Source organism: Lynx rufus, unplaced genomic scaffold, assembly GCF_022079265.1.
Source record: "Lynx rufus isolate CCGP_SWC_20201006 ecotype Redwood Valley unplaced genomic scaffold, mLynRuf1.p SCAF_2, whole genome shotgun sequence".
NCBI classification, from domain to species: Eukaryota; Metazoa; Chordata; class Mammalia; order Carnivora; family Felidae; genus Lynx; species Lynx rufus.
Genome location: NW_025814834.1, coordinates 23,006,319 through 23,033,921, shown reverse-complemented (window position 1 = coordinate 23,033,921; position 27,603 = coordinate 23,006,319). Strand labels below are relative to the sequence as shown.

Below are 27,603 nucleotides of genomic sequence, written 5' to 3'. Positions count from 1 at the left end.
TTGACTCCAGGTAGTTTCTGCTTTCTGTCCAGCCGACATTGTAGAGGCAAGGAATTACAAAAGTTCTCTCCCTGATTAAACTGAGGTATAAGGGGGAAAATACCAGGAATATAAATGTTAATTGATATTTCAATAAATTATATGTCATAGAGGAATAGCCTCATGCTTTGATATCACCAGGCACACTGGTGATAAAGAAAAATTCATTCCAAAATATAATTTTAAACAAATACCTAGTTGCTATATCCTGACAAAAAATTTAGTCTGATTTGTAAATAATTCATGTAACTATTTTACATACATTAAAAGTAAATTACATTTAAGACATTATATTATATATGTTTTATTTATTAAAAATCATAAAATTATACAAATTCAACAGTGTCAGGAAAATCTGGAATGTATAGTCACTGTACTCAGTATAAAGAGATATTGAATAAAGACAGCTATATTTTAGCCATTGAATCAGAGGCACTTAAAATGAAAGTCAAGTAATGAGGAGACTCTCCTTCCAGCTATTCCCGAGCTATTTGCCCCCCCCCCTTTTTGTTGCTTTTATGTATTTTATATTCTTGTTTGGTGTGTAGAAAGCTCTGGGGTCTGAAAAAGGATAACATCTTTAGACCATTAGGTAAACAGAAAAATTGGACTGATTGAGAAAAATGATCTCTATTTAAATTGTGTTTACCATTTCCAGTATTTTCATTTCTAGAGAAGATATTAATAAAGAAACGTATCCTGACTTAGGAAGTTCAATCTGGGTTTAATTGTATTCCTTCTAGAGTTTCACATAACTTCTGCCAATAATCCCCATCTTTCACTCTTGCTTTCACTTGTTATAGAATTTATTAAAGAGTAAGAAGAGGAGAAAATCGTAAGATACACCAGGGACTGGAATGAGAGTGTACAGTTGGTTCCATACCATTCACTTTTAGAAAATGAAAATGACTCTGTGTGAAGTATCACCATAAGAGGTTGTGGGTTTTTTTGTGTGTGTTTTTTTTCCAACTCAGAAGGGTTAGGCATACATAGCAGAAAGAGAGACTAATGGGGAGCTGAATTTCCAAAAATAAACTTCTCATTTCACCATTTCATATCAAGCCACTCTGAAAAGAAACTGGTAGCAGCAATAGGATAAAGTTTCAAGGGGCATTGAACATGTGGCACAGCTAATGTCCCCTGATTGGCTTACAATATGTCACCATATTGTCTTTACCTATGGTTCCATCCTCATTCAAAAATTTAAAAGTGATCATTTTTACTGACATTTTACTTTCACAGTGGAAAAATGGGGCCCTTAGATTGATACCATCAAGGATGGTGACAAAGAATTCATTAATTTAATACTTTTAAGAAGCTTTTGTTCGTAAGGGTAAGCTTGTGAATTAAGATCAGAAGTTTAAGCCTAATTAAATTCTACTTTTATTTTCAACGTTTATTTATTTTTGGGACAGAGAGAGACAGAGCATGAACGGGGGAGGGGCAGAGAGAGAGGGAGACACAGAATCGGAAACAGGCTCCAGGCTCTGTGCCATCAGCCCAGAGCCTGACGCGGGGCTCGAACCCACGGACCGCGAGATCGTGACCTGGCTGAAGTCGGACGCTTAACTGACTGCGCCACCCAGGCGCCCCTAAATTCTACTTTTAATGAGAAAAATAAAAACTAAAATACTGTCAGTTTCTATAGGTTTTCAGGTAGAAATAATTCTTATATCATTTGTGTTGATATACAATTCTTTTTTTTTCCTAAGGTAATTGAAATCCTCATAAGTGTAGTAAGTTCATTTTTAAACAACATAATCAGTATTTTTGGGTGAAAGGGAAGGATATTGGACTAAGATTAAGTGTTGGGAAGTAGTGGTATCTCTTCACATCTTCATGTGCACATGTTCGTGCACATCTTCAGTTTCATTAATAATTAGAAATATTTATTGAGTACCTCCTCTGGTTATTGCTATCAGACAATAAACATGCCAGATAAGGCTAGAGTCTTCATGGGGTATGTAACTTTAGGCAGGACTGATGGGAGGGAGAGATTTCAAGAACATGAATAAGCAATCAACCTAATTTCACCTAGTGATTGGTGCTATGAAGGAAATAGGATGATGTGAGAGATGGGTGTTCTGTGTCCATTCATCTTTCACCCATTTATGGTCACAAGACACCAAGGTTTGAATGAAAGCTCTGAGCGTAAGGAAACAGCTGGATTGAGTCTCTTTTCTCAAACATCCAATCCTTGGATAATCTAAGGTTTTTTTCCTCTCATTTCAGCCCTTCTTTGTCTACTTTCTGTTTTTCTTGCTGGGATTCCTACTCTCCTAGAGTAAAGCTTCTGTGTCTAGAAGTCTTGCCTTTTGCCACTAATTTTTCTCATTACTGATATCTGGTTTCTGACACAAATCTCTTCCAAGACCTGTTGTCCTGGAAAACAGGTATAAGATTCAAATGTATCAGTGTGGTTACTTGTGATTATATTATATTAAAATATTTTGTATCCATTAATCTATCCATGGACACAGGTTTCTTCCACATCTCCATGATTGCAAATAATGCTGTAATAAACATATATATGTTTATATATATATATATATATATATATATATATATATATATATATATATATATCTTTGTGAATTAGTGGTTTTTTGGAGGGGAAATACCCAGTAGTGGGATTACTGGATCATATAGTACTTCTATTTTTAATATTTTGAGGAACCTCTATACTGTTTCCTATGGTGGTTTTGCCAATTTACATTCCCACCAACAATATACTAGGCTTCTCTTTTCTCCACGTTTCTCTCCAACACTTGTTACTTACTATCTTTTTGGTACCAGCCATTCTGATTAGTGCAAGGTGATATCTCATTGTGGTTTTGATTTGCATTCCCTGATGATTAGTGCTGATGAGCATTTTTTTCATGTGCCTGTTGGCTATCTGTATGTCATCTTTGCAAAAGTCTATTTAGGTCCTCTGCCCATTTTTTAATGAAATTATTTGGTTTTTTGGTGTTGAGTTGTGTTAAGTTCTTTATATATTTTGGATATTAACTCCTTATCAGATATATCATTTGCAAATGATCTTTTCCCATTTATTAGGTTGCCTTTTTCTTTTATTGATAGTTCCTTCACTGTGCAAAAGCTTTTTATTTTGGTGTAGTCCCAATAGTATATTTTTGCTTTTGTTTTATCTACAAATATGTTGCTAAAGCTGATGTCCTAGAGATTACTGCCTATGCTAAACACACACACACATACACACACACACACACACACACTGGAAAATTACTCAACCATAAAAAAATTAATGTGATCAGGGTGCCTGGGTGGCTCAGTGAGTTAAGCATCAACTTTGGCTCAGGTCATGATCTCACAGTTCGTGAGTTCAAGCCCCACATTGGGCTCTGTGCTGACAGCTCCAAGCTTAGACCTGCTTCGGATTCTGTGTCTCCTCTCTCTCTGCCCCTCACCTGCTGTCACTCTGTCTCTCTCTCAAAAATAAATAAACATTTTTTTAAAAAGCTTAAAAAATGAGATTTTTGCATTTGCAACAACATGGCACAGCATGGATGGACCTAGAAGATACTATGCTAAGTGAAATAATTCAAACAGAGAATGACAAATACCATATGATTTTGATTATATGTGGAATCTAAAGTTCAAAATAAATGAACAAACAAAAAATAGAAATGGACTCATAAATACAGAGAACAAACATGGTTTGAAACAAATATAACATGGTACATCAACTATACTTTGTTTATATATATATATATATATATATATATATATATATATATATATGTAGTGAGAAGTTAAATAGATGATTTCAGAAGTGGTTTTTGGATTTCAAGTATTTAATGTTACATCTGTTGATCAGCTTATAGTTAACAGTGAGTCACTTGCAATCATCTTTGAAGCTAATTTATTTCCCTTTTTGTTTAAATTATTCTTAAAGATACGCTTCAAAACAACTCTCCTGACCATTTTGAATAGAAAAAAAGACACTTAATACTTTTAAGTCATAGAATTTGTGGAAGCAAAACTTCTTTAAAAAACTGACCTAACTACAGAAAATACAAAAGCACCACCATATGATTGAAGTGTATAAGCTTTCACTCTTTTTTATTCAGGTCTGAGTCTCAGGCACACGAGGGATTGGCTTCCCTCATTCCACCTCATACGACATAGGTTCTAAAGCAGAAGTAATTATTTTACTTAGTCTGTTAACTTTGAGAATCCCAGACCATGAGAGTCAACTCAGTAATGGGACATTTTATTTCTAATTCTTTCTGTCCTTTGTAATACTGTTCACGGGCAATATTTGAATCAGTTTAGATTGGGTAGTAGGTATCAAATGACCTAGAAGGTATGGATGGCAGGGAACAAACCTGTGCCCTGAAAGTAAAGGAAGAGTTCAGGTATTTACTAAAGAAGTAGTTTATTACTGCATCCTTAAGAACAGCGGCACTGGGGCACCTGGGTGGCTCAGTCGGTTAAACATTCGACTCTTGACTTCGGCTCAGGTTATGATCTCACAATTCGTGGGAATGAGTCCCACATCAGGTTCTGCAATGACAGTGTCAAGGCTGCTTGCGATTCTCTCTCCCCTCTCTCCCTGCCCCTCACCCTGCTCACATTTGCGCATGCACTTTCAATCTCTCTTTCTCAAATAAATAAAATTAAATTTAAAAATTAAGTAAATAAATAAATAAAAAGAACTTCGGCAGTTATATTCATTCTCGTGTTCATTCTTACTCTTATGAATATCATGTGCTGGAGTAAAACATAAACAAAAGACAAAACAAAATAAATAAAATAAGAAATGCCAAGGAAATTCAGTACAGGCAATCAGATGATAACTGGGATTTTAAAGAAAACTTTAGGGATGCCTGGGTAGCTCAGTCCTGCGTTGGGCTCTGTGCTGACAGCTCAGGGCCTGGAGCCTGCTTCGGATTCTGTGTCTCCCTCTCTCTCTGCTCCTCCCCTGCTCACACTCTGTCTCTCAAAAATAAATAAAGATAAAAAAAAAATTTTAAAGAAATCTTTAATTCATATACATTTGAAAGGAAAACTCTGGCTAAACCAAGGATCATCACATCAGGCAGTGTGTGTGTGTGTGTGTGTGTGTGTGTGTGTGTGTTTATTTATTATTCATTTTTGAGAGACAGTGAGACAAAGTGCAAGTGGAGGAGGAACAGAGAGAGAGGGAGACACAGAATCCGAAGTGGGATCCAGGCTCTGAGCTGTCAGCACAGAGCCCGATGCTGGACTTGAACTCATGAACCACAAGATCATGACCTGAGCTAAAGTCAGACACTTAACCAACTGAGCCACCCAGGCACCCAAGCAGTGTGTGTTTATAAACCTACTTTCAGAAAAACATAGGCTCTGGTGTGTAGCATTTGCCAATTTCCATGGTATAAGTACTACCACCATGACCAATTTCAAATGACCCAAGTGAAGTCACTGAATGTGGAATTAGGAAAATATATAAACCACTATCTTATAAAGCAACGTAAGTCAACTGCAATGGGCCACTGTATCAGACCAAATAACTTTTGTTTTATGTGTTTATAATGTTTCTAATTCATAAAAATTGATTTATTTGGTACTGTGGAGTATGGGTTAATACAAATTAATTTTATAGGCAATAAACATTTCACCTTTATTGAAACACTTTAAATAGCACTGAAACATTTTAAATAGTAACTATTTCTTAATGAAAATCCTCCTAAAATGAATGTTGCATTTTTCTACCTGCAAAGCAAAATTTCATCACTGGCTGATAACCCAAAGCCCTCACTTGACATTATGATAGGCAGTGTGGAAGATTGTGTAGATACTGGTTAAAAGTACATGGTATTAAGCCAACTGTTTGGGAAGAATAATCCTACCTCTGTCACTAAGTACATGTGTGATATTGAGCAAGTTATCTAGACTTTGTATACTTTGGTTTCCTTATCTTCAAACTGGATAAATTATAAGTGTAGTTGGTTCTTCTTATTCAAGATTATTATATTTTATAAAATCACCAGAAACACTGGATTAGTGAATATGGAAACATTGTGCCCAGGGGAAATACAGGGTTAGTTTCCTGCAAGTTGATTTGTCAATTAATCAATATTTAACCTAGTTTTGTGTGTGTTTCTGTTTAAAGATGCATTATTTAATATGTGTTTGTTGATTTATTCACACTGAAATTCTAGTCAAAAAGCACTATTTGCTGACATAGTGCTGACAAAGTTTGTCTAACCATTTTCTGCATAAGTGGTATTATAGCTTTCACGCACTTACAGACACCAGACAACACTGCACTGGGGAGGCACTTTAAACAGCAAAGCCACAAAAATCACCACAAAAAAAGCACAAAACTGTGAAAAAAAAATAAAACCACGGAACTAAGTAGACCGCAAAAGGACACTTCTTACAGTAGGAGAGCTGGAACAAGAAGGCAGAGTTTTACTTAGCTTGATCTCAGCGTGCAATGTCACATCCTGTGACTTGAAATTTTTTGCACTCTGTGCATGTCTATATCTATGAATGTCTACGAATGAAATTGATTTGGGTGTTATAAATACATGTTAGTGAGTAGACAGTTCACAAATCCAGAATCTGTGAATAGATAGGGCCAACGGTACTTCACAGTGCTGTTTACACATGCAAAATGCTTAGGATAGTTAGCACTCAACAGGTGTGTTTAAACTACAATTTTAAATGTAGGGGCTGTTGGAATATACAGAATGATTTGTTTTTGCCTTTATTAATTTGCCCCAAGATGTCATTTCAATATTTTGTCTTTTTATTTTAGTTTTTCCATTATCCAGTTTACTGGTATAAACTGCCAAGCGTCTACTTTTTCTCACTGTTACCAGTTGTAAACTCCAGCCTCTTAACCCTCTCCCTTTGCAAAACCCTGCTCTTTGCAAAAACAGGTCAGTTGAGGGGCACCTGGGTGGCTCAGTAGGTTAAGCGTCCGACTTCGGCTCAGGTCATGATCTTGCGGTCCGTGAGTTTGAGCCCCGCGTCGGGCTCTGTGCTGACTGCTCAGAGCCTGGAGCCTGCTTCCGATTCTGTGTCTCCCTCTCTCTCTGCCCCTCCCCCGTTCATGCTCTGTCTCTCTCTGTCTCAAAAATAAATAAACGTTAAAAAAAATTTAAAAAAAATTAAAAAAAAAAACCAGGTCAGTTGACTGATCAGAAAGTCTGAGTGAGGTCTTGAGAGTACTCTGAGTGAATCCCCCCCCAGCTCTACTATAGTTATTTAATTTATTCACCTTTTGCTTCTATTCCCTAAATCCTGGCTGTATTCCAAATATTTTGAGCTTACCAAGAATCTGCCCTATGTTTACACATGTGGAGTGGAATTTTATTACAATTTGGGGGTAAAGCTCAGATTGTATGTTTATTGCCAAGGGTTTTGGCCAAGAAATTTTATAGTTTCAAAGCTGTGGCCTATTCATGAGCCTTCCTGGGTGAGATACTCAAACTACATGATAGTTTATTATGTCATGACAGGTTATGGTGAACTTTAAAATAGGACTTATGGAAGACTCCATGATAGATTTTGTTTAAAAATCACTCTCTCTACTAAATGTTCAACTGAATTCCATGGTCACAAGGAAACTATTGCATGATGGATTTTATATAATTTACAGTAATATAAAACAAAAGGCTCTCATTATTAAAGTGTTGTTAACTTTTGAAGTCAAATTTTGGATGTCACTTGAGGATTTTGCCTTGCTGAGATGCTAATTCTGGTGGGTCTTAAAATAGCTTATATATAAACTTTTAAAAATAAACCAGGGTGGGGAGGAATCCCTCAGTGAACTGGATCTTATGAATTACAGTATGAGGATTTAAATAGGTTTCACTAATGTTCATGTTGGACTCTTAGATTTAGGTATTTCACAAACAATTATTGGCTAAGCCTAGTGATAAATTTTATTATCGCAGGTTGACTCAATTATATAAACACTATTTAAAATCCAGGTATTACTAAGTATTAATAAAGTAATGAATGCTAATCCTCTTTTTCAAAACAAGAATAGATTTTTTTTAGCTTTTATCTTCAGAGATATGTATTGTGCTGCTTTTTTGTAAATGTTCCATGCCTCTCTTAATATTTTGTTGATCTGTAAATTCATACAGGCTTGAAGTTTTAAAGGTGCAATTGCATATTCAATATTAATAGTGTTAAAACAAACACACCAAAGAAAATAAAACTCCTAAAATTTAATGCCTCATGAAGAGAAACTATGTTAAAATGTTGTCATCTTGTATGTTAGCATATGTATGGGAAATACGTTTTAAATGAAAATGTATCTGCTCTAGAAGAGTAGATAACTTTGTTTTATAATGAGTAGAAAGTTCAGAAAAATATTCATCATTCACTTACCAGAATAATAAATTAAATCAAGGGAAAAGAGGAAATAAAGGAAAAGCAGGAGGTGAGTTAATAAAGAGCCATTGCTTATGAACTAACTTCTTCCTACAAAAATGTTAGGAAAACAGCCGACAGGGCAACAGAGAGAAAATTGCATCAGGCTTCAGTGTTTGTGTTTTTGATGGAAGTGTACAAATCATTTCCATCCCTTGTGGTGCTGTCATGCTCCATCACTTTAGTCCATTTTCACCTTGCAAAGAAATTTTGAATGGAACTGCCTGCTCTCGCAGCTAATTAATCTCTCACAAGCCTGCTCGTGCAGCCTGTCTGCCTGGAATGCCCCACACCTTAAACCAGTGGCTCGTGAGCAGATTTCTTTCCCCCTTCAGCAGTTCTTTCTTCTGTTAAGCTATGTGAAGACCCAGCTTTTCCTTTTCATTTGGGAAACTATGTGAGCTATATCACTGAGAAATTGCTCCCTCTATCCCAACACCGTATATGAATATACTCCTAAATAAATGAATTGGGTTTTAATGAACCACAAAGGCTGAATATAAATTCTAGACATGCACAGTATTTTACCAATAGTGTGTATATGCAAGGACACCTATTAGAACAATGCATTTTCTGTGTACGTATGTTTGTTATATCTTTGTTAGGATGAACCAGATATAATCATATTTGTAATACTGTTGCATTTGCTTTTAAAAATACTACCAAATTTTGGAATAGACCTTTTAGTTTAATGGAAAATTATATCTGTTAAAAAATACTTTTAAGTTAAAAGCATAATTCTTTGTAAGTTGAAATGCTTCAATTAAAAATATCATATTCAGAATTTTTCTCTTTAGTAAATAGTCTTCTAAAAAGTTACAACTAATGAACTACTTACAAATAATAATCTTAATTTTGTCACAGATAGAAATCTATTCACTAACATTTGATAGGTTAGAAATATTAATCATTGTTTTATATATTGTTCATGCTGTTTCTTTCTTATGCATTCATCTGTATCGATTGTGTTTTCTCTCCCTTGTATTGTGTTCATTAAATCTCTTGTGGATTTTTATTTTTTATGTTTTCTTTCCTGTTTACTTCCTTTTAATTAAACATAAAAGACCTCCCAGGAGCTATGTAAATACATACCTTTAGAAAGGAAAAGATGTATATGCTAATGGTATAGCTATTTTTTAAATGTTTATTTTAAGAGAGAGTGGGGGGAGGGGGGAGAGGCAGAGAGAAGGAGAATCTTAAGCAGGCTCTCTGCTCAGCCCCAATGGTATAGCTATTTTAAATATTAAAGATTCTCTGTCCATCTATGAAGATGCGTGTACTTGATCCATGCTTGTATGAGAAACATACTTGATAAGAGAATAGGATCACTATAAATATTCAGTTATTCACAGAAATATATATTCTAGAATATTTACAATGCCATAAATATCAGGAGAGTGAAAGTAGAGGGAAAAAGTATTCTGGCAAGCCATATTTGTTTTTAGTTGTTTAGTTGAGGTAATATATCCATCCAGTGCAATGAACAGTTATTAACTGTTCAATTAGATGAGTTTTAACAAATGTACATAACTTTGAAACTAATGCAGATATAGATGATTTCTGTGACCACAGAAAGTTTCCTTGTGTCTTTATTTAATCAGTGCCTACTCCCTCTAGCAAATACTGTTCTGGTTTCTATAACCACATATTATCTGTTCTTCTTTTTTTTTATCTTTTTCTTTTCAAGTTTTTGTTTAAATTTAAATTCATTTAAATTCTAGTTAGTTAAATATGGTAAAATTGGTTTCAGGTATAGAATTTAGTGATTCATTACTTACATATACACCCAGTACTCATCACAATAAGTGTCCTCCTTATACCCATCAACAATGTAGCCCATCCGCCACCCACTTCCCTCCATTAATCAACCCTCAGTTTGTTCTCTATAGTTAAGAATCTCTTATGGCTGTCTTTCTCTCTCTCTCTTTTTTTCCCTGTCCCCTGTGTTCCTCTGTTTTGTTTCTTAAATTCCATATATGAGTGAAATCATATGGTATTTGTTTTTCTCTGACTTATTTTGCTTAACATAATACATTCTAGATCTATGCACATCATTGCAAATGGCAAGATTTCATCCTTTTTGATGACTGAGTAATGTGTGTACATGTACATGTACTGGGTAATGTATGTACATACACACATACACACACATATATACACCACATCTTCTTTCTCCATTCATCAGTTGATCGACATTTGGGCTCTTTCCATAATTTGGCTCTTGTTGAAATGCTGCTGTAAACATCGGGGTGCATGTGCCCCTTCGAGTCTGTATTTTCATGTCCTTTGGGAAAATACCTAGTAGTGCAATTTCTGGGTCATCAGATAGTTCTATTTTTAACTTTTTTGAGGAATCACTATACTGTTGTCCAGAGTGGCTGTACCAGTTTGTATTCCCATCAGCTATGTAAGAGGGTTCCCTTTTCTCCATGTCCTTGCCAATATCTTTTGTGTCCTGTGTGAGGTGATAATCTCACCGTGGTTTCAATTTGTCTTTCTCTGATGATAAGTGATGTTTAACATCTTTTCATGGGTCTGTTAGCCATCTGGATGTCTTTGGAAAATGTCTGTTCACGGGGCGCCTGGGTGGCACAGTCGGTTAAGCATCCGACTTCAGCCAGGTCACGATCTCGTGGTCCGTGAGTTCGAGCCCCGCGTCGGGCTCTGGGCTGATGGCTCAGAGCCTGGAGCCTGTTTCCGATTCTGTGTCTCCCTCTCTCTCTGCCCCTCCCCCGTTCATGCTCTGTCTCTCTCTGTCCCAAAAATAAAAAATAAACGTTGAAAAAAAAATGTCTGTTCATGTCTTCTGCCCATTTCTTAACTGTATTATTTATTTTAGGGGTGTTGAATTTTAAAAGCAACTTACGGAAATCTGTTGTATTTCGATACACCAATAATGAAGCAGTAGAAAGAGAAATCAAGGAATCAATCCCATTTATAATTGTACAAAAACCATAAGATACCTAGGAATCAACCTAACCAAAGAGGTAAAGATCTATACTCTAAAAACTATAGAATACTTATGAAGGAAATTGATGAGTACATAAAGAAATGGAAAAACATCCCATGCTCATGGATTGGAATAACAAATATTATTAAGATGTCTATGCTACCCTAGGGCACCTGTGTTGCTCAGTTAGGTGAGTGTCCAAATCCCAATTTCAGCTCAGGTCACGATCTCCTGGTCATGGGATCAAGCCCTACATTAGGCTCTGCACTGAGCATGAAGCCTGCTTAAGATTCTTCTCTCTCTCTCTGCCACTCTCTCCTGCTCATGCTCACTCTCTCTCTCTCTCTCTTTCTCTCTCTCTCTCCCTCCCTCCCTCTCAAAATAAATGAAGAAACATTTTTCAAAAAATTGCTATACCTTTAACATACATCTCCTTTCCAAAAGCACGTATTTACATAGCTCCTGAGCTTGATGTAGGGCTCCCTGCTGGGTGTGGAGGCTGCTTAAGATTCTCTATCCCTCTCCCTTTGCCCTTCCCCAAACCCTACTTTCTTCTCTCTCTCTGTCAAAAAAAAAAAAAAAAAAAGCCTGTACTGCCCAAAGCTATCTACACATTTAATGCACTCCCTTATCAAAATACTAGCAGTTTTCACAGAGCTAGAACAATCCTAAAATTTGTATGGAACCACAAAAGACTCCAAGTAGCCAATGCCAGCATTATTTTCTCCATATACATGTTTCCATCAGGTGCCATTTTCATTCAGTGTGAATAACTTCTTTTTAGCATTTCTTATAGGAAAGATTTACTGGTGTTGAATTTTCTCAGCTTTCATTTATCTGAAAGTTTATTTCATCCTCATTATGGAAGGTATTTTTAACTGATTATTGGATTTTCAGCCCTTAAATGTGTTCTATTATATTGTGTCTCTATTTTTTTCTGCTGAGAAGTAAGCTGCCATGTATACCATTGTTTCCTACATGTTGTGTTTCTTTTATCTATAGCCATTAAAGATTTTTGTTTTATATTTTGCTTTTAGCAATTTGACTATGAAATGCTTAGATACGTTCTATCTGTTATTAACTCTCTTGGACTTTGTTGAGTTTCTTGGATCTGTATATTGGTATTTTTCATCAAATTGGGGAATTTTGTAGTTATTATTTCTTCAGAAATGTGCTACTCCTCTCATTCTCCTACTTTCCACCCCACTCTGGAAACCCATTATTTATCCATTAGACTATGTGATATTTCCCTACTGATGACTGGTCTATGATATAGATATTTACTATATCTATATTTTACTATATACTATATTTTTACTCTGTTATTCAAATTAGATAATTTCTGTTAATCTGTATTCAAGCCCACCTATCCTTTTTCTGTAATATCCATTTTGCAAATGACCTTTGATCATCATTTGCAAAAGATCAATGATATTTTTATTTCACATATTGTACTTATTAATTCCTCCCTGTGCTTCTTTTTTATAGTTTCCACTTTTTTTTAAGTTTATTTATTTTGAGAGAGAGAAAGAGAGAACACAAACAGGGGAAGAACAGAGAGAGGGAGGGAAAGAGAGAATCCCAAACAGGACCCACATTGTCAGTGCAGAGCCCAACATGGGGCTTGATCTTACAAACTGTGGGATCATGACCTTACCTGAAATTAAGAGTCAATCACTGAACCAACTGAGCCACCCAGGCACCCCTCCATTTATCTTCTGAGATTCTTTATTTACACATGCATTGTAACTGTGTCTTTTTATCCTTAAACATTTATAATAGATGGTTGAAGTCTTTTTTGTCTTCTATGATCAACATTTGATTCATCTTAGAATCTCTATTACTGAGATTTTATCTTGATTATGGATCACATTTACTACATCTTAACATGTGTAGTAATTTTTTAAAATTATGTGCTGGATGTTGTTAATGGCAATTACAGGTAGTCTATATTAGGTGGTCTTTCTATGAAAGGTAGTGAGTTCTGTCCTAGTGATTAGTTTCATTATCAGCAGATTCTTTTTGCCCTTTCTGTCTTGGTTTCATTTTTTGGCAAGACAAGTCTACTTTGGTTTTGAACTTAGTTAATGAAGATGACCCTCACTTTTACTGTGGGGTCTTTCTGGAGTCCCAACTGAAAGTATGAGGTGCCCAGTGAGTTCTCTTCACTCTGGTTGGGATTAAAGCACAGTGTCTTCCAACAGTCCCTGGTCTCTGGTATTACTGTTCAGCTCTCAGCTACAGATTTCCTAGGGGGAAATCTCTGCTAGGACTATTGAATCTTACTCTGTAGAAATGCCATCTAGACCTTGACAAACAATTCCTAGAAAATCCCCATAAAAACTACTGCCATTCCAGTGCAGTTCCCTTTTCTCAGGTAGCCCACACTGCAAATTCCAGGCATATCAGCAGACCTAACTGTTCTCACTGCCTCTTGTCTCACAGAGACTTCAATTCTACTGGGGTCCTGCTGTTACATTTAATAGCAGGGAAGTGCTTCCAAGCAGAAAGTCAGGAGGGTAGTGGAGCTCATGTTGAGCTTTTTCTTTCTCTAAAAGATTACCATCTTGTGCTGTGTTTAGTTTAATGCCATAGAACAGTTGCTTTACATAATTTGTGTAATTTTATATTTATTTATTGTGTGGGGAGCAGTAAAGTACTGGTTACTCTACATGGTTAGAAACAAATTCTAACAAGACGTTTTTATTGTTAGATAAAGGAGATAACGGAGATTGCCATAGATGAGACAGATTGAAGGTGGTAAGGGAGGCAGGGGCCTTCAGAGTTAATACAGAGCTTGTGACTCAAGGGGTTTTGCAACAAGATACATCTATACTTTAAAATACAAAAATGGAAGAGTGATGAACTTAGGGATCGGGACAATAACACACTTGGTGGTAAGTCTGTGGAAGACAACAAACCTGATTAGAAATTAGAGATAACATACGTCCAGTTTTTTCTTTCTGCTATTTAATTTAGCAAGTAGCTGTCCCATTCAAAAATAAGTCATAGTAAAAAGAAACCAACCCTGAACTTATGAAGAATTATAAAAATGGAAGAATAAATTAATATAAACAAAATTCTACTAGGGACTATATAATGCAGAAGGAATTACCTAAGCAAAGTTATCAATAATTCAGATAGAAAATACACTATATTTTCAAAGATTACAGAAATGTTATTTTTAATTTATTTTATATGATGAAATATCAAAAATGTTCAAGCATTTCATTATGATTTTATAAGACACTAGACATATATGAAAAGTAGACTGAGAAATATCAGCAAATAAGTGAAATAGAAAACATAAACCAAAGCTTTTGATGGCTCCCCTCTACACACACACACACACACACACACACACACACACAAATAAACACAATTGAGAATTATAAAGAGCAGGGGTGAAAAAATGAAAAAAAAAAGGATATAAGCATCATAAACAAAATGTTAGCTGTAGAGACAAATGAGACAAAATAAAAATAAAACCTGGTTGGTGTTCCTAAAGAAAAAAAAATGGAAGAGAAAAACATAAAGATATAGTGGAAGCAACTTTCATAGAATAACTATAGTCTGAGAATAATAGATGGAAATAGCTATCAAGTCATGCCATGGTAAAATTTCTGAACAGCGGTGTTTGTGAAAGACCTACGTGGCTAATGTGCATAGAAAGCCTATCATCCACAAAGGTAGTTGAGTGGAAATGGGAACAGAGATTAGTTTGGCTTCAGACTTTGCTGTGGTATAAGACAGTGAAAAATTTCTTCATAAACATTTGAGAAAAAATTGATGAAACGAGATATTATAGCCAGTCAAAATTGCTCTTGAAGTAATGAATGATGAAGAAAATGTAAAAAAAATATGGGTACAGAGGATTAATTTAAATATATGTTAAATAAAAATTAGGAGGACAGGTGGGGGTCACTAAGCAACTATGAGATTTGTGAATACTGATCAAATATGTGTTATGATTTTTGATGTTGTAGTATTAACAATGTGATTTTAAAATTGGGAGGTAAGTATAAAAAGAGGGAGGAATTATACATTTGTTCATTTCCTTTTTTAATTCTACTTTTCTATAAGTTATAAAATAATTAAAAATAATGTAATTTTAATATTTTTTCTTAATGTTAGGATGTCTCTTAGGGAATGATATTTCACAATAATAAAATATTTACTTGACTTTCAGCACTGCCTTTAATTCTGCTTATTTTGTTTTATAGTTAAATCCTATATAACTTAAAAATTTACTACTTTAATAAAATAAATATATTCTTCTTATTTTTCTGTTAAATCTCTCTCTGTCTCTCTGTTTCCCCATAAAGCTATGGAGAAAGAATAATTACTCTTCTGGAACAATTACCTTAATAGTTAAGTGTCATTATTTCAATATGGTGGGCATTGGAGTATAAACTTTTAAAGAAATGTTTTATACTTATGTTTTGGGAATCATTAGAAAATAGCATGTAAAATGTCTATATAACACAATAAGTCCTTAAAAATAAAAAAGAAATTGTTCTGTACATTTTAGTACTAACCTCAAAAAAGGAAAAAGCTGTCAGAAGTAAAATCCAGGCATACTTATAAATATCCAAATATATTAGCTTAAAGGACTAGGTATTATATATTTTAAGCTTATGAACCATATGGTCTCTCTTATAACTATGCAACTCTGCTATAGTAGTGGGAAAGCAGCAACAGACAAGTGTAAACAAATTGGCATCTTCTTTTTTTTTTTTTTCAACGTTTATTTTATTTTTGGGACAGAGAGAGACAGAGCATGAACGGGGGAGGGGCAGTGAGAGAGGGAGACACAGAATCAGAAACAGGCTCCAGGCTCCGAGCTATCAGCCCAGAGCCTGACGCGGGGCTCGAACTCACGGACCGCAAGATCGTGACCTGGCTGAAGTCGGACGCTTAACCGACTGCGCCACCCAGGCGCCCCACAAATTGGCATCTTCTAATAAAACATTTGCAAAAATAGGCAGCCAGTCTATATGCCATAGTTTGTTAACTCCTGATATATACTGACCCATATCATCAGCTTTAATAATCAAACTATTATCAAACTCTCTCAGAAATATTGAGATAAAGATGCTAACACAGAATGGTCCTAATTAATGAATTTATTGATTTTACTTTCTTGTTCCTGACATTAATTAATATAATACTTAATTTTGATATGGAAAGACTCAATCACAGAGAGTGTCACTGAGTAACTTACATATGTGTTAATATATTCATAAATCTTAATATCTTTTGATTTTTTTAAAAAACATCAAAATCAAGTGAGGAGGAACAAACTTTGCTCCTAACAGTTCTTAGATGCTATGCTCAGTTTGACTTATTCCCTTCCCGTTTACATATATGACCTTGGTCAAAGAATCCCAGAATGTTGGAGCTGGGTTGGACCTCTCAGTACATCAAATTAAGTAATCTCATTCATACAGGAAGGAAAGCTGCTGGCACTGAGATTGAATAACTTGCTCCTGGTCACCCTGCTAGCTCTCGTCAAAGTTAGGACTGGAACACGGTCTCCTGCCTCCCATTGCAGAGGTTTTCCCACTATGCCAGACTACCGAATATGGCATGGCTCAAGCCAGAAAGGAGCCAGTTGGTCAGAGCTTAAACAACTGGTTATTTTATTAGAAATATGCTTATATTGACTCCTGTGTTCTCAGCACTGTTAATTATCCTGCTTCTACTCTTTCTCTGTTTTTAAAATATGCTTATCACTGAAGTTCATTAAAAGCAATTAAGCATTACAAACAGGGAATAATGCTGCTCTGTATATACTCTGTTTCCTTAAAAAAAAAAAACAAAAAAAACAAAAAACTTTGATAAAGTGGCAAAAGGCAAAACTGCAGTTTTATTTCTTTCTTAGTTATTTCTAACAGTAGAGATCAGAATCGAATTCAGTGGGTTTAGAATGAAGCCTGAACATTTGCCTTCCATTGTTTTCTTTTCTTAGCATATTCGTTTATTAGATGGGGACCATTTTTATTTAATCATTTCGTGAGAAGGAATAAATGACAGTTGGTGTGACTTTATAAATTGAAGGTAACTTAAATTTAGTCAGTTGCATGCTACTAATTCTATAAAGTGCTTAGGATGTCAAGTGACTATAGAATTTTCCCTTAAAATGTGGCTTTTGTATATTTTTGTCATTTACAAAATTACTTACGCTTCAGATACTTAAATTATCTTCATTAGCATTGTGTAGACAGCATAAGAAACATTTAGGTGCTAACTCCTAAAATTTGAACTCTCCATTTCTGTCTACACAGTGAAAGATGCAGATGCACTTTGTACGGACATGTGGATTCTGTGAACAGCATTGAGTTTTTTCCTGGTTCCAACACTCTTCTCACAGGTTCTGCAGATAAGACCCTGTCTGTATGGGATGCAAGAACAGTAAGCAAATCTTCAGCCCTTTTTTAGGTGTTGATAAGTCTAATCACTCTTGGTCACTCTTTAGGTTCTGGGTGCAACTTATGAAGTAATTGTGCAAGGGCATGGAAGGTAAAAAATGGGAGTGTGTTCCTATTTACAAGGTCTTGCTTAGGTACTCTTACCTACCCTGCCTCCTGTATGTGTAGGGGTTACAAAAATAATGCAATGACTTCATTAAACATTAATTCAACAATTTTTTTATTGAGACAGAAACTCTGCTGGTTCAGGAAATATGAAAGGGGAACATGTAGTGCTTCTCCTTAAGGATCTTGTAGCAAAGAGAAACAAGAGATTATCTTAATGCAGTGAGGTATGTTTTTAAATGGAAGAACATACGAGAGAGAAAGCCTGGAGAACTGTCATCTGCCTGAAAGGGTATTGATGGCTTCCAAGAGGAGTCTGTGCTTGGGCTGAGATGTGGAGGATAAGTAGGATATATCAGGTAGTCTGGAGAGTGTGGACTCTGGGAAAAGGTAGTGCATGTACAAAGCAGTAGAAATGTGAGGCTTAAATAGTATGTTCTGGGTGTAACAATATGTATGAATAGAGCTTACAGAAGAAGAAACAGCAGGTAAGAGTATTCAGATAGACAAGGACAAGGTCATGAAGTACCTGATTCAGGTTTTATAGTGTTTCAGGGGCAATCTGTTAGAATGTCAAGGAAGCAGGGTAACACAATCAAATTTGCCTTTTAGAAAGACTAATATATATTATGGTAGTTGAGTAAGGGAGTCTGTTTCATTGAGGAAGTTGGTACAACAGGCTGTGAGTGGATGGGAATTTGAACCAGGAAACTAACAAAAAAAAAAAAAAAAAAAGGAAGAGAATGGTTTAAAGGCAGGAAGTTTAACTCTCAGAATTTGAAGAGTGATTAGAGGTAGAGATTATGGGAGGAAGAGGTGTCTAAGGTGACCAGCTGTGTGAGTTTGTCCACAGCTGAGGAATGTCCTGGGTCATGGGGTTTTCAGTGCTAAAACCAGACAGCCCCAGATTACTGTTGATTCAAAAGTGAACTTGATATAAAGAAATGGAGACAGAAAGGGGAAACTACATTTTCAAACAGTTTAGCAGTGAAGTTGAAGAGGAGAAAAGGCTGTAGCTCTAGGGTCAGAAGAAAAACAAAGGGTCCCCTTTGTTCACATAGGAAACAACAGGTTTATTTTTTCAGGGAAAGAGCAAAGGGAAGGGAAGGGATTGAAGATGGAGGAGAGACAGATAACACAGAGGCTTATTGAGCACAGATTTTAGTGATTTGAGAAATTCCAATATATGCAAAACAGGATCTCCATATCCATTCTTAGTAATATTTGATGAGGATAGCAAAGAAAACAAGGACTGTGGGAAACTATACAAAAAAAAAAAAAAACGAAGAAATATCCATAGATTCTGATTCCTGGGTCACTAAGGAAATGCAACTTGTAATTTCTCTCTTTTATCTTCCCACATATGACACATGATTGACATCAATAAAGGATTAAGATGATGAACATACAGATGGTGAGAATAGCAATCCAATTCAGTATGGGAGGCCCTGTTTAGTCATCTGAGGCAAACTAATTTAGGATGAATACACAAGAAGTCTCAGGTTCACATACTACAGAAGAAGGCTATAAATGTCTTAGACACCACCTTCACATGTTGCAGAAATTTAGACTTCTGAAGAAGCAGAAGTCAAAAGGCACTGGGGGAAAAGTATGTCAGACATGACTTAAGAATAAAATCAGAATGAATTGTTATTGAGTACAAAAGTCCCGCAACCTTCTCCTTGCTTTAAAATAGCTTAGACCCTGATATAGCAGAGTTCACTCCTGCTAATGGAGCATCAGTGGAAAAGCAAGATTTTCAAATGCATTTAGCCTAAATACTTAGATGTGAAGTGCATATAAAAGCAACTGGTAAAGGAAAACCCACAGAGAAAATATTAATTTAGCAGTGACCCAAATTTTATGTTCATTTTCTCTTGATTTCAGGGTTTTCTCCCCCTTCTCTCTGAAAGTGCTGTAACTGAATGTTCTCAGAAAGCATGTCTCTTATTTATTTTTTCTCATGAAAAACTGAAGCACTAGTGCTTAGAAATAAAACCTTTCTTATTAAAAGAAGTTGCCTCTATATATTTGCCTTAAATGCACAGAGTTGTTTTCTGATGGTGACCTTCCTACCTGATTTGTGAGCTCTTTTTGTATTGTTCTTACTCCCCACAGTATCTCTGAGAGCAGAAAAAAGATTCATCACAGCACAGGGCCTTTAGTATATGGTAGCATAGCATTGGGTTAAATGTATGTGCAGAGAAAGATTGAATCCCAAAAGTATCTCTTTAATCTATCTATCTCTCTATTAAATTGGTTTAATGGCAAATTAAAGTTTATATTACTATGTATGCTAGCTTTAAATTAATTAATACTAGGAAAAGGACTCTAAAATATTTTGGTGTAAATGAAATGTTATTCATAAATAATAGTAAGTGTATGATTGACTAGAAATATAATTCATTTGATGAGTTTATTTTCTGAAAACATTTTCAAGCCAGATGGTAAAAAATATATATATACTTAAATTGCTATAATTTAATATAGAATTACCATGTAAAACAAAGGGGAATTTACTTATGTTATTAATAATTAGACAATGCAAGTTGTTAACTAAAATGTTAATATAAAATTCTACAAATAGCATATGACAGCAACTCTAGAGTTAAAACAGAATTGTTTTATTAAAGCCACATTAGGCACTTCTATGATTTTGTTTCTCATTCACCTCATTTATTTAAAACCCAAGAAACCTTGAAAAAACTAGATTTAAAAAAAATTATATGGCATTTTAAAAGTACATGTTATATGTTGTTAATATACTATGAAATTATTTGCTATTTTATATCCCAATGGTTCATGCAGGAGTTAAAAATAAATTTACTTTTGTTGGTGAGTATTAAGAGATATTGAAAGAGGGGAGCCTGGGTGGCTCAGTCAGTTAAGCATGAGACTTCGGCTTAGGTCAGGATCTCACAGTTCGTGGGTTCAAGCTCTGTGTTGGGCTCTGTGCTGACAGCTCAGAACCCGGAGCCTGCTTTGGATTTTGTGTTTCCCTCTCTCTCTGCCCCTCACCCACTCACTCTCTGTTTCTCTCTCTTTCAAAAATGAATAAACATTATTTTTTTAATTAAAAAAAAAAAAGATTTTGAAAGAGAATACCAGGGTAGCTATACCGTCTTCTAAGTGATAGTACACAACATACTGAGATGGGTGACATTTTGGACTTGTAACATTAGCTGCATCCATATTGTGCCAGTGTACTTCTTCTTTCTAACTTTTAGATTATTTTAATTCTTTGATAAATGATAGACTGTCTGGTTACCCTGAAAGTCTGAACCGAAAAGGAGATAATAGCTTCCTTCTCTTCCTAGTAAAACAAGGACAGCCCATTTTGTCACCTCAATGTGATCAATTACTATTGAGACATCCTCTAAAATATTTTTTGATGAAACATGAAAATGACCAGTGGATTATATTCCTATAAATTAGTTTTAAACCTCTTTCTCCCATTTCCAAACATATATTAGTCTTAAATCATTAACCTAATCTAACAGCTTATTGTCAAGGATAATGAATGTATAGACCTCTAAGTCAGTCTCTAAGTCAACTAGACAGATCAGCTCTGAATTTTGTGGGAGATGAGGAGAGGGATATAAATCTCTATAATTACCAAATGGAGGCTATTAAATAGCTCGCAGTTTGAAAACTCATGAACTTGCTCTGTTTCATAGGACTACATACAGAAAGAGTATTTTTTCTCAAAGTTATGCAACAGTGAAAGTATTATATTAAAATTGAAAAATAAGATTAGAACATTGCCAGAAAATGATGTATATAATACAGGACGTTTAATCAAAACTTATAATGCCCTCTCAAAAAGTGACATGAAAAAAACCTAATATACATCAGTGATTCGGAAGCCCATTTAAAATAAATGCAATGAGATTATTAGTCATTCACAAGTCCACTGAAAATATTAAGCCATTTGATTTTTTTTTAAAGAATGTGCTCACTGTACAGTAAAGCATAGAATAGGATGAGTTATACTTCTATGAGTTGTTCAGAGCTGGGCTGGCAGCAGAGTTGCTGACATTTTATCTCTTGTGACGAATCAGACATAGAGAATTCATGCCTGAGACTGCCTTTGATGGCTGTGCTTCGCCCCCTGGACTAACTGCAGGCTCTTGTCCAGCATTTGATGTTATCCTGACTTAGCTTTAGCCAAAAGATCCAGTAACTGATGACTGTGAAGTCCTGTAAAGTGGAGAATCTAAGTACTCACCAAAGGAGTTATATTGCTGATCATGTCTGGTGCCCAGCCCAACGTCATCTCTGTAGTTCAGCCTGCACCCTGCACACACCTGTTGGTTTCCCCCCGATAGGATCTGGTGAACTCTCAGAGGAGCCTGGCATTATTTGGAAGCTAGAATATGGACATAAAGGCCAAGCTTGCACCTTCTCTCTCTAGGTTTTATTCCTTAGACACATTCAATTTAGTAATCTTTATTGACGTTCTTTGTGCCAGGCAACATACTGGGTTCTCGATTATTGACTGGGACAGAGTCCCTGCCATCAGTGAACATGTGGTCTATTAATTACTATGCAGTGGTAATAAAGATATAAAGCCATGTAGACAGAAAGATAAGCTATTTTAAAATAATGGAGGGGCACCTGGGTGGCTCAGTCAGTTAAGCGTCCGACTTCAGCTCAGGTCATGATCTCACAGTTTGTGAGTTCAAACCCTGCGTCAGGCTCTGTGCTGACAGCTTGGAGCCTGGAGCGTGCTTCAGATTCTGTGTCTCCTCTCTCTGTCCCTCCCCGACTTATGCTCTGTCTCTGTCTCTCAAGAATAAATAAATGTAAAAAAAAATTTTTAAATAATGTAGTAATTGCTATATATAAGTAGAGTTTTGGCCTTTTGTACCAAAGTTTATTATTTCAAAAGGTGATTTTATGATTAACACTTACTGGATACGTCCCATGTGCCATCACTGTAATGCTGACTGGAATTACCATTATTGTCTATACTAGGAATTGAAGAAAACAAAAGCTTAGAAGAGTGAAATGTGTTGCCCACGATCAGCCAACTGGTCGGTAGCAGAATCAGTAAACAAGCTGATTCTCCAACCTCAACTCCATATTGTTATTTTGTGGCCTCTAATTTTTGTTGGTTCTCACTGAAAATTAGAATACTGTTAAAATGACATTTCAGTGAGAAAAGATGATTTAATATCCCTATATTCCCCAAATATTGGCTTAACGCAGTAATTCAGTGATTCACAAGTCAGATATATTGCTTAGATTTAGCAACTCTTAGAGCTTCAAATGATGCCTCACAGATACAAAACTCTTAAGGGAAAACATGTATAATGGTCTGTAGCTATCAATTTGGACACTGGATTTTCAAATTCATCCACCAGTTATGCAGAGCCATTTTTGCTAAAATTATGCTAGGCATTTTTCATTTTCTGAGGTTGATGTATTGGCCTTATAAACTAATCAGAAGTTTTCAAATATAGGCAATTTGATACAAGCAGATACATTTGAGAAAATAAATGTACTTAATTGTTTTTCTATATAATGAATCATGGGCTTACATCCTAAAATATCTTGTAGTTATATCAGACAGTATAGCATAGTAGGAGCACACAGTCATTCTGACTGGATTCAAACCCAAATTCTGCTGCTTATTATCAGTGTGGCTTTGGCCATAATTATCTAAAATCTTTGTGCCTCAATTTTCTCATTTGTGAAATGTGGATAGTAGAAATACCGATACATAAAGGTGTTATGAAAAATCATATGAAGTAGAAGATTGACTGATACGTATAAGAACTTAATATATTCTAGATTCTTATAGCAGGTTATATGTTACAGTTGTTTGCCTACTCATATCTGTCCTATCATGTAACTCGGATCTTTCTTCTCTAATTTTGCAATTGTTGGCATAATAGGTGCTCAGTAGACGAAGGAAGGAAGGGAGATAAGAGGGCGGAATCATTAATCATGTGTTTTTCTTTTTATGCGAAAAAGCATTTTGCCTGAAAAATCCACTGTTTTCTAAAAATTAAAAATTTATATTTTAATACACAATAAAACAATCATATTAAATAAGTTAATTTAATGTAATAAGATCTTAAAAGATTGTGATTTAACTCATAAAATACTGCATTTCTTTATATATCTCATATACAGAACATAAAATCTTTGCATACATATCACAAATATGTCATGCTTTTCCTCTTATCCTTTTTAGTTAACGTAAATAGTATTACAGTGGCCAGCAGTGGATAAACTATTTTTGTATATGGGAGCCAGGCTTTGAAAAAAATGTTGTATATCAATGGAAACAACAATTACTTACTGTGTATTTCTAACTGAAGCATACATATACATTAGTTTTACGTAATTATTTCAGTTCTGCATGGGTTTAAAATAACTCCATATTTCATGTAGTTCATTGAAATTTAATTTAATAAAGATACAAAGTTGTGCTGTAAGTAGGCATAATAATAAGTAAAATGTCTAACCGAATGCTTAGAAAAAGTTGAATATTCTCAATAACAGTTCACTCTTATCATAGTTAAGACACCCCTCTCTGCATTCTGTTTTATTGAATTGTATGGATTGGATTGAATTCTAGGATTGGAGGGACCAATCCTAGAACAATTTAATACCAAGTATTAAAAACTTATCCTTTGAATAAAAATAACATGAGCTCAAAAACTTTTCCCCATATGCTTACTCAATTTTTATTCCATTGCTTAAGTGGGTAATTTGTATCAATTTGAAAGTATTTATATTATTAGTAGAGAAATTATCATCTAGGAGAGTATGAAATTTAGGGATAGACAATTCAGTTCCTCTTATGTTCTTTAATAACAGCTGTAAGAAAAATAATAGTATATTCTGTCAGTTACTTTAGATACATGATCTAAACATCACAAACAATATTGCATGTTAGAGAATATGTTCACCATATTATAGATGAAGACAGTAAAAAACAGTGATGTTAAATAAATTTTTCAGAGATAATGGTGGTGATCTTAAGATTGCAACCCTGTTCCTTTTGGCATCAAAGGTCTTGTCTCTTTACTGCTACAAGCTATCTCTATTTTATTTAATGACATTAATAAAACCTGATTATTGAAAGGCATTTTTAAGCATCTGTCCATGACACTGAGTTTGGTAGTGTCCCAAATAAAATGAAAACCCTCTAAATTTCAGCTTCATCATCTTGTCTCCTTTATCATAATATATGTTCTTAGGGAAGAGTAAAGATAAATATATGCTAAAACATAATTATTTATTTTAATACCTAGTTAAAATCATATAATACATTCCAAACTGAACAGATTTTTTTTTTCATTCTCTCTCTTGAATGACAGTTTCTCAAATTGCCATGAAATTAGATGGATAGATGATTGGTAGGAAGTAAAAATCAAAGGGAAGCATGAATATCATCATTTTTAGATGTGATAGAACCTAGGTGTGATCTCTTGGGAAAAATTAATTTGGAGACCTATTTACATTGAAGAAGAGGGAGGGTTATCCTATAAGAATACTGACGGCACCTTAATCATAGAGTATGTTTGACCAAAAGGAAATCCCAGTGCATTGCCTCTACCCTTTCTGGCTTGAGTACAGTTTAGAGAAAATATAGAATTTGAAGTCAGATAGAATGCAGTTTGAATCCAGATTCTGTCACTTTCTAGTTGTATGTTGTAAGGCATGATATTTGACACCTGTAAAGTTCAACAATTTCTTTTTAAATTGAAGTAATAATTAAGTCAAAGTGTTAGCACTGGGAGCATGTATTTGGAAGTCAAAAATGAAGTTATTTTTCCCTTGATTGGTAGCTGAGAATGCTAGTGGCAAGTCTTCTCATGATTTGTAGTTCTGTCTCTTTGGTTGATGGGTTAAATGGTACTTAATGAAATTGAACAATTCCATTGCACACTGCTTTACCCAGTGTTTTGTCTATTGCTGTCACTTTCATGAACTCAGTGACTGTAATTCATTGCATCAATTTGTAATTCCACAATCCTTGTAGTGTTTATTCGACCTATCTTGATTGTAGTCCCCCAACTTCAATTCAACATATAGAAATTACTTAGGAATAATCTTGTCACTTGTTATTTATTCTTTTATACATTCAACCCATTAAGGCTTCAATAGTGATGACTTGGCTGTACTTCAAGTTAGTCTTAACTTTGAATTCATTGTAGCACTACATGTTAATTATAATTTTTAGGTACCATCGATGAAACTAGAAATTAAATGCAGCATTTTTTTGGCAAGTGTTTCTGGCATCCTACTGTGGTTATGATCAGTGGAAGGTAAAACTACGCCTCTTGTTATGCAGCTCTACAGCAACAGAAAATTATTAACAGTTAATTAAAGTAACATTTCTAACGGATAATCATGAACATTCCAGATAATCATTTTTGACCATTAATTATACTCAAGACTTTGAGTATAGGGGAATAAACACTGAAAAAGAAGATACCTTATCTTGTGTACCCCCTCTTTCCTCATCACATATACAGCTTAACTGGATTCTGAATACACTGATGTAAAATCAGAAACATCAGTTTGTAGCACTTATGTGTTCTATACTTAAAAGCAAAAACATTTCAAATTTAGTCATGCCACAAAATGTAATTATAAGGTTCTGTAAAAGATATAATAAAATGGACATTTGTTGTTTATTTGACTGCCTAGCATCCAAGAAATATTCTTTTCCAGGGGAAAACCAGCAATGTATGAAATTTAGCATGAGGCAGAGCTGAAAAGGTCTGCTTTTGTTTGTTTGTTTGTTCTTTGTTTATTTGTTGTTGTTCATTTTTATTGGTTAGTTTGTTTTTGTGGTTTCTGGGGAAGTTAGCAAATGGACATGCCCACCTAGAACTTTGAATTTGGAGGGAATAATGCAAAAGCAGAGGACCAAGTAGGAAATTGTTTTCTGTTGAAGTAAGGTTTAAAGTCCACATTTATCAGAGAAAGGGTCTTAGCCAGATGTTCTCAGGGATTTGGCAGTGTTTACTGTTACTTAGTTTCCTTTAGTTCTTGTATGTATGTATGTATGTGTGTATGTATTTATTTTTTTATAAACTTTTTAAGTTCTTCTCTTTTGAGGGAATGAAGGGGTAGTAGTTAGCACAATAAATCTCTTTTGCTTACATTCATGAACCCTAAATAATACACACATCAAACCCAAATAACCAATAAAGATGGTTTATTAGATGTTGAATGAATGTAATAAGAAAGAATAAATCAACAATGAAAAGGAACCCAGGAACCATAGTACGTTTGAAGACCTGTAAACCAAAGAAAAACACTTAATACTTAAACACGTATATGTGTGCATGTTCATCCTAAATTACTTATGGGCCAAAGAGTAACCGAGTCTTAAAATTACAATAAGGAGTTTGCCTTATGATACAATTTATCAGCAACAACCAAAAATATACTTAGGAGAAAGTCATAGTGTTAAATAATTTTATTGTTGTTTTAAAAAAAACTAAAAATAAAGTCACTTTACAATATTAGTAATAATACAATGAAAGTAACTAAAATAGCAAATAGAAAATAATAAAGATTAAAGAATAATTTAATGGGGGGGAAATAGAATTTGTTGATCTAAAACCTGATTTTTTGGGAAAGTCAGTAACAAACCATACTGAGACCTGTTTTTGCCTTTGCCTCACTATTATTTATTATTTTAGCATTTCA

The 27,603-nt window shown here is 34.8% G+C and overlaps 1 protein-coding gene across 1 annotated transcript in view; it reads left to right on the top strand.

Annotated features, from left to right (window-relative positions):
- SPAG16 (sperm associated antigen 16) overlaps nucleotides 1-27,603 on the top strand; it is a 992,367-nt gene that overhangs the window by 594,151 nt on the left and 370,613 nt on the right. Inside the window, exon 13 of the mRNA XM_047084254.1 lies at nucleotides 17,674-17,800. Within this exon, the coding sequence (XP_046940210.1) occupies nucleotides 17,674-17,800 (127 nt within the window). The remainder of the gene's footprint in view (nucleotides 1-17,673; nucleotides 17,801-27,603) is intronic.